The sequence below is a fragment of the Rhinolophus hipposideros genome, assembly GCF_964194185.1.
Source record: "Rhinolophus hipposideros genome assembly, chromosome: 8".
Classification (NCBI taxonomy): Eukaryota; Metazoa; Chordata; class Mammalia; order Chiroptera; family Rhinolophidae; genus Rhinolophus; species Rhinolophus hipposideros.
In genome coordinates this window covers 81,824,607-81,831,985 of record NC_138054.1, presented here as the reverse complement: position 1 = coordinate 81,831,985, position 7,379 = coordinate 81,824,607, and the positions used below count along the sequence as shown (strand labels likewise).

Sequence of the window (7,379 nt, the reverse complement as noted above, 5' to 3'; positions counted from 1 at the left end):
CCCTAAGCACCTGCCACCCCACCCCAGCTTCTCCAGAGCGTGAGCTCCTCGGCCCCGGCTTGTGCTTGCGGCGTGGGCCACAGTAATTAACATGAAATAGGAGTTGGAGGAATGAGGGGAGGGAACACGGAGCACCTGCTGCGCACCAGAACTTCGGACACCATCTCATCGCCCCTGCACATTGACTCTACAGGTGGCTGTTAGCCCCAGTTCACACCCGCGGCGCCCAGTGAAATGAGGCTCAGGACAGCACCGAAGGTCCACCCTTTGCCCTCAGATTGCGAGCCCCCCCCCCAGGGCAGGCCTGGGCTACCAGGGACACACAGGCAAGGGAAGAGCTGTGTCCTAGGTTGCTGGGGGGCTGGACTCGGTCCTGGCCTGTCGGAGCCCCTGAGGACTGACAAAACCTGGGCCTCAACAAGACATGGCCTCTACTTCCCAACAAGGGCTCTGCTTTCCTGGGTCACACATCCTTTGAGAATCGGATGCTAGTTCAGATGCTCTCCCCAGGGGAACATAAACAGCACTTGTACTCACAACTGCAGAGAGTTGCAGAAACTTTGGAGCCTGTTTGTTCTAAAGGCCTCAGTTAAGCCGCCCTCCTCCAGAAAGAGCGTCCCCACATCCCCACGAAGGCCAGGCAGCAGTGGCAGGGAGGGGCCCCAGTGACAGTATCAGAGGATCAGGGAGGGGGAGCTTGTAGGTAAACGGCAGTTTATTGGGGCAGATTAATATGAAGTGGCCTCCTCTGGGCCACAGTCCAGCGGGCATGGGCAGCAGGGGAAAGGCTGCTCCAGGATGCATGTGCCCATCCCACAGGGCTTGGTACACGGGCCAACTGGGCACAGGCACAATTTTCAATAGTCAAGATGTTGAGCTTGAGCCACATGGAAGTTGCTGCCCACTCTGTTGGGGCCGCTGGTGAAGGCCTCGAGGCAGCGCTGAGGCTCCCAAGCCCACAGAGGCACAGAACAACACTGGTGGGGACAGATGGCGGGTTCTGTGGCAGGTGAGCAGGTGGAAACACTGAAGTAGCGTGGAGAGCCAGAGCGGACCTCTCCAAGGATGGTCCAGCCTCCGCGGGGCACCCACCTCAGGCAGAAGTGGGCTCTCTGAGGCACAGGGGAGGGAATGTGTCTTCCTAGGGTGAAGGCCCCCTCGGGCGCCCTGCCCCCGGCTCACTGTGGGGGCAGGTGGGAGGAGTCGTGGCTGGGGCTGCCCTGGGAGGGTCTGGCAGTCTCTGGAAGCCCAGAGGCAGGGCAGCAGGCAGCTGTGTTCACAGAGGCTCACTGCCAAAGCTGCTTTTGCTTTTCTTACGCTTGGCCTTGGTGAAGGGGATGTCGAGGGACTCGAGGCGGAAGGGCCGGGGTTGGGGCATTTCAGGGGCCTGGGTGGGTGGGATGGCAGAGTTGTTGTTGAGGGGGGAGCTGAGGCCTGGCGGCGAGTTGTGCTGTGCTGTGGAGAAGAAGCACAGAGGGTGCTGGTGAAGCCAGGAGTACAGGGGATGGAGAGAAATCACGGTGTGTGGCTGGAGAGTCTGGCCCACCTCCCACCCAGCCAGAGGTCCTGAGGCCTCAGATGGGGTCCCAAGCACTGAGCTGCTGCTCTGGCTGAGGCCTTAGGCCCAGCACGTCTGCATCCAAAGGGTCTGGGCCGGGAGTGTGGAGTTTTAGTGTCTCAGACTGAGGCAGACTGGGATCCTGAGCCAGACAACCCTGGGTTCAAAGCCCAGCTCCACCTCTTCAGGGAACCACTTCCCTCTGAGCCTCAGTTTCCTCATCTGCAACATGGGCACAATGCCAGTACTCAGCTGCTGTTAGTTTTTCCTGTCCAACTTTTTCCTCCTTATTGCTCAACTCCACCCACTCTGACTCTTAACTCTCACTGAGTTAATTGATTTCAAGGTTTTTTTCAAAATGTGTCAAAACTCCACAAAAAATAAAAAGTTGATATTTGGACTATTTTATGCATTTAATAACATCTTGAGCTGCTTTGTACATAAATGACATTTTATTTTAAACCTTTGTTATATGGTAATAAATTTCCCATCATATTGAATTTTAGCAAAAAATACTCAAAACATACTAAGTGGCATCAATAAGATTTAAGTATAGATAAATTATAATCTAATGGCATTGATGACATAAAAAATTTATTACAAAATATTATACAATAAGGCACACAAGACATCTTTGTTGTTGATAGTGCAAGCCACAAGAAAACATATCCAAACATCATAGCAAGAGTTCAAATAACCTCAATGTAGAACTGAGATGTGCTTTTCATTATTTTATTGGAAGCTCTGTGGTCTTTTAGTTTTAAAAAGAAGAATGAAGGGATTTTTGATGCTTGCTTTTGAAAGTGTTTTGCTTTTGCGGCCCTGATGGCCCCCATTGGCTCAGTAGGAGAAAGCCACGATCTTGGCATCTGAGGAAGCTGGTAGTACCGGACCCAGAGCTGTGCAAGCCCACACCAGGGCCCTGAACAGTGTGTGGGAAGCCAAGTGCACGTCAGGGGAGACAGATGCATCAAACACCGCACCTCTCCCGCAGGAGATGAAGAGGTAGAGGAAAGGGAAGACTGTGTATTGAGCACCTACTATGTGCCAGGCTTTGAGTCATTTCCCCACCTCATCTCACCTACTCCTAAGAAGTAGCATGCCCCTCCTTTAATAGCTGAGTAAACTGAGGCTCAGAGAGGGAAAGGGGTTTACAACCCAGGTCTAGACATCTGACTCCACCCCGTCATGCCCCTCCTAGTTGGCAGAGGGCCCAGACACCTCTCGGGGAAGGGCCGGGGGACAAGAGGTGGGCAGGGTACTCACTGAGGCTCCTCATGGGATCTGTGCTGAGGATCTGGCTGGCCCGCTTTGGCCGGAAGTAGTTACTGGCAATATGTTCACTGTCGCTCCGACTGAGCATCAGCTTGTAGCGGTCTTCTGCCTGCTGAGATTACAAATCCTCATGGGGCAAGACCTCTTGTTTGTGCACTTACCTGGGGCCTCTGCAAGCCTGGTGGGGTGGGGCTGCCGTGAGCCTCACTACCCACTCTGGTGTACCCTGTACAGACCCTGACTCCTGGGGTGGGGTCCAGGCAGCTCAGAGCAGGGAAGTCCCAGTCTCCAGCCTAGCCTCCACACCCCTAAACCCCCTTCCTTGGGATAGGAAGTGCCTTGTTCCCTCCTGCAAAACTCAAAACAGGGTATCCTGACAGCTCCATCAGGGCAAGGACAATACGACACACCTAAACCCATCATGACATATTCGTAGAATAGGTAATACAGTACGTACTCAGCTCATGGGCACATTTATGATGATTAGAACTGGAGTCCTAATCTTTTTATCACCAAGAACTATTGTTTTTCACCACTATTGTGGAGTTTTCTTCAACCTGAATCTCCTCCTTCAGGGAACTACCCTTCTCCCACTTGACATCGTCCTGGTGGGGTGATCATTCATGGTGTCCTAAGACCACCACTCCCGCCCGCCCATCCCCTTGCTACACAGCTGGACATGTGACCCAAACTGGACCAATCACAGAACTACATCTGGACATGCGAGTAGTCATTGGTCCAAAAGTAGGCCCATGACACAGGCAGAACTGATCAGAATCTTTCCACAAGCGTTGGTTTAAGGGTGCTCTAAGAGACCAGGTCTCTCTTCCTGTCAGATCACTAATTGCCTGCTCTTTGAGGCAATCTTTCCTGCCACAGGGAGAAAGCCTGCCTGAGTGCGAAGACAGCATACCAAGGGAAGCAGAACCAACAGGTGAAAACACACACAGAACTCTGACTGATTGAGCCCCTAGACCCAGCCATGCCTAAGATCGGTACACTTAACATGAACCAATAAATCCCCTATTTTGCTTGACTGTTTCTTTTGGGGTATCTATCACTTGGAACTAAAAGCATTCTAATATAAGCCCCTTGTGGTCCCAAGAATGTTTTTTCCAGGAACAACTTTCCCTTTCTTACAAAGTTAAGCTATCAAAAGGAGCCAGTCAAAGCTTCAGACCAGCTTGAGACCTTCCTTGCAGCCACCCTGAGTTGTTCAGCCAGAGATGCTTGGCTGGAATTCATTAACCTGTGAGTGGCCTTAGCATGACTACAAAAGCATGCATGGTCTGGGTGGGTTTTCTGAAATATCTGTAATGGTTTAAGGCAGGGATCCCCAAATTACAGCTTATGGGCCAAATCTGACCCACAGACTGTTTTTGTAAAGTTTTATTGGAATGGAGCCGTGCTCATTCGTTTGCATGTTCTGTGCTACAATGGCAGAGCTGCGTAGTTGTGACAGAGACCACATGGCCCATGAGGCCTAAAATATTAACTGTCTGGTTCTTTACAGAAAAGATTGCTGACCTCTGTGTTAAGGATACATACTCCTGTTGCAATACAAAATATGGCAGATATGAAAATAAAGGGACTTTAGAATCCCAAGTGCTGTTTGCAGAAGCTTTAAGGACCGTTTTGGTCCATGGATACCAGCAGGGGCCCAGGGAACCAGCATGTAATGCTTGGCCTCTGGGATTGAAGCTGAAGCTTCTGTCCCTCACCAATGGGACTGTCCATCTGGTTTTATGGCCGCAAGTGGCTTTGAATGAGGTCCAGAGGACCCTTTGAACGAGGGTCTAGGTGCCAACAGAGTTACACGGAAAGGATCCAGGCTCAGCCCTCTGCTTCAATCCTTCGGGCAGGGAAAAGCAGGAGTCCAGTTCCCTCAGGTAATGCTGACACACTGCACCTGGGCAGCCAAGTCCCACCAGCCCCCCACTCGTCCCTCCCTCTCGAGGGGGCCTTACCATGCCTAGTTCGCCATTGTCTGCTGCAGAGGTTTTCCGGACTGGTTTGTTCTGTGGCCCTGTTAAAACTGCTATGAGAAAACAAAAGCTGAAGTCACTGGTATGAGGGCAGAGGGACAGGGCGGGCTGCAGCACTCTCCCCGGGGGGTGGGGGTCAGGCCTGGCTCAGGCTTGGAGGGGGGGATATTTTCCAGCCCAAGCAAAGGACTGGCTTTGGGAAACCAACAACAGGAGGGCTCAGATACCAAAGAAGCCATTCCCCGGCTTCCAGGCCAGACAGCAGGTTGGTGGGGACCAGGAGGAAGACTAGGGCTGCCTGCGGTTCATGGGAAATGGAGCTGGCGGGGGCTTCAGCAGGATGGTGTCAGCGGCCATCCACAAACATCAGAGATGTAGGACCTGGACAAACACTCTGCTCAGGGGGAGACTTGTGGGATGTAAGAGTCTCCTGCTCCCTGAATGGGCAGAGCCTGCTAAGTGGCCGCAGAAAGAGCCACCTTACTCTGAGACTCGATAGAGGTGGAGGGGCCTTCAAGATTATCTTATCCAAACTCTTCTTTGTGAAGATCAGGGGACCAAAGCCCAGAAAGGGACAGTGACCGTCATAGGTCACACAGGAGGTCAGTGACAAAAGCAGAAGTTGAATCAGGCCCAAAACTGAACAGCTTGTTTCTATCCCTAGTCCTCCTCACGGCCATGATTGTGACGATAGGTAAGTCACTTAATATTCTCTGAGATTCCATTTCGTCATATGCAAAATAGGTGTCACAGGGTGGTTGTAGGAAGAAATGATAAAAATGATGATCATGATAATGATATTTTTAAAAAAGTACCACACACTTCAGATGTGCCAGGCATGGCTCTCAGGGTTTTATGTATATTAACACATTTCAAGCCACCCAACAATCTTTAAGGAAGGTCCTGTTATTAATTCCCATTTCATAGATGAGGACACTGGGTCCCAAGAGGTCACATAAGCAGTGGTGGAGCCAGAATTCCAACCCACATCTCTCTGACCCCAGAACACACCATTCTCTCAGATCCCCAATATTTTGGAATCTCGGGGTCACAGGTCTGCTGCACCCACAGCCAGCAGGGAGAGGCCCATGGCTCCCTGTCAGTCTGCAGGATGGCAAACTGTGGAGGAAGGCAGGGCGGGCAGAGGGGACAGCCAGGCTCCTGACCTACTGGGAGGCTGGTTTTGATAACGACAGGCTCGGGGATCTTCCAGAAGCCATTGTCCTCATCCCAGCAGCACTCGCGCCTGATCTTCTCCAGGTTGCTGTAGTTACAGTCCCTGCGAACCAGGGGCTGCACCTGCTCCAGGAGCTGCTGGAAGAGCATAAAGTCACGTTCCTGCCGACGGATGGTGGCCAAGTAATCGATCTTCTCTAGCTCAAACTCCGACTGCAGGTCTTTGATCTCCACCTCTGCTGCCCGAAGCTGAAAACAAAGCACAACGAGCCGTGAGCAGGAAAGACACCAAGACCTTTCACCGTCCATCTGACCTCCCCATCCACTAACTGCCCGTCCAGCAGCCACTGCCCCTCTGTGTGTTGATCCATGCATCCATTCATCCTTCATGCCACCACCCTTCCATCTGTATTCATTCATCTTCCCTGGCACTTTCCACCTCCCATCCATCCATCCGTACCCTCCCACCTCTCCACCCAGCATGCAAATGAGCACCTGCTGTGTCCACAGCCCTGCAGAGAGCAGGAAAAGTTCCTCGTCACCCCCACAGCCTGTCACTATCCCACACTCATACCTTTTATCCAGGAGCCTATGAACAGGCTCCACACCCAACGCTACAGCCTCCACGGTCCTCAAAGATCTCAGAGAATCGCACAAATTCTTTTACTAAGGGGAGCAGCAGGCATACCTTCTCTGACTCAGCAGTGCCCGCTTTCCTACGGCCACAATCCTGTGACAATGTGACAGACACTGGACGTAAGAGTCAGACCCACCTTGAGTTGACCAAGGAGTCCAGAGTTTTGGGGTCTCCTGCCCAGGCCGGCCAGACCGGCCCTTCATTCCCTGCTGAGCACAGGCGACTCCCAACACCAACCGTAACCATTCTCTCCATGAGCCCTAAGACTCCTTGACACACAGACTATATCCTTAAAGAGCGGGTACAGTTTGATCAGTAAAGGATGTTTTAATCCATGGAAATGAAAATCACATGTGACCAACTGAGAACAGAGGGCACCTGGTAAGACCCAGGAGGGCAGGGAGCCATCAGGGAGGGCCAAGTCACAGGGGCTTTGACTAAATGAGTAATGCTCCATTTCTCAAGCTGGGTATTAGGTACATGGTGTTCTTGGTGATAATCTACATATTTTAGTACATCTGGAATCATTTGCAAGGATTTTTACAATAGCTTTATCAATAGGTAATTGATATGTCACACATTCACCCATCTAAAGTGTGAATTTAAACAATTCACCCATCTAAACAATTCAGTGGTTTTTAGTATATTCAGAGTTGTGCAACTCATTAGCACAATTTTAGAACATTTCATCAACCAAAAAGAAATCCCACACTCCCTTAGTCATTCCCCATTTCTCCCCAACCCCCAG

The 7,379-nt window shown here is 51.5% G+C and overlaps 1 protein-coding gene across 8 annotated transcripts in view; it reads right to left on the bottom strand.

Annotated features, from left to right (window-relative positions):
- Nucleotides 1-697: 697 nt before the first annotated feature.
- Nucleotides 698-7,379, bottom strand: part of KIF17 (kinesin family member 17) — a 39,947-nt gene continuing 33,265 nt past the window's right edge. For 3 of the 8 annotated variants that reach the window (XM_081057501.1, XM_081057494.1, XM_081057500.1), the window contains exons 12-15: nucleotides 5,985-6,243; nucleotides 4,801-4,871; nucleotides 2,825-2,945; nucleotides 698-1,455 (exon numbers count right to left, since the gene is read on the bottom strand). In XM_081057501.1, coding sequence (XP_080913627.1) covers nucleotides 1,277-1,455; nucleotides 2,825-2,945; nucleotides 4,801-4,871; nucleotides 5,985-6,243 — 630 coding nt within the window. In that variant the 3' untranslated portion in view covers nucleotides 698-1,276. The remainder of the gene's footprint in view (nucleotides 1,456-2,824; nucleotides 2,946-4,800; nucleotides 4,872-5,984; nucleotides 6,244-7,379) is intronic. The other 5 variants (XM_081057495.1, XM_081057497.1, XM_081057498.1 and 2 more) reach the window with 3 other exon arrangements.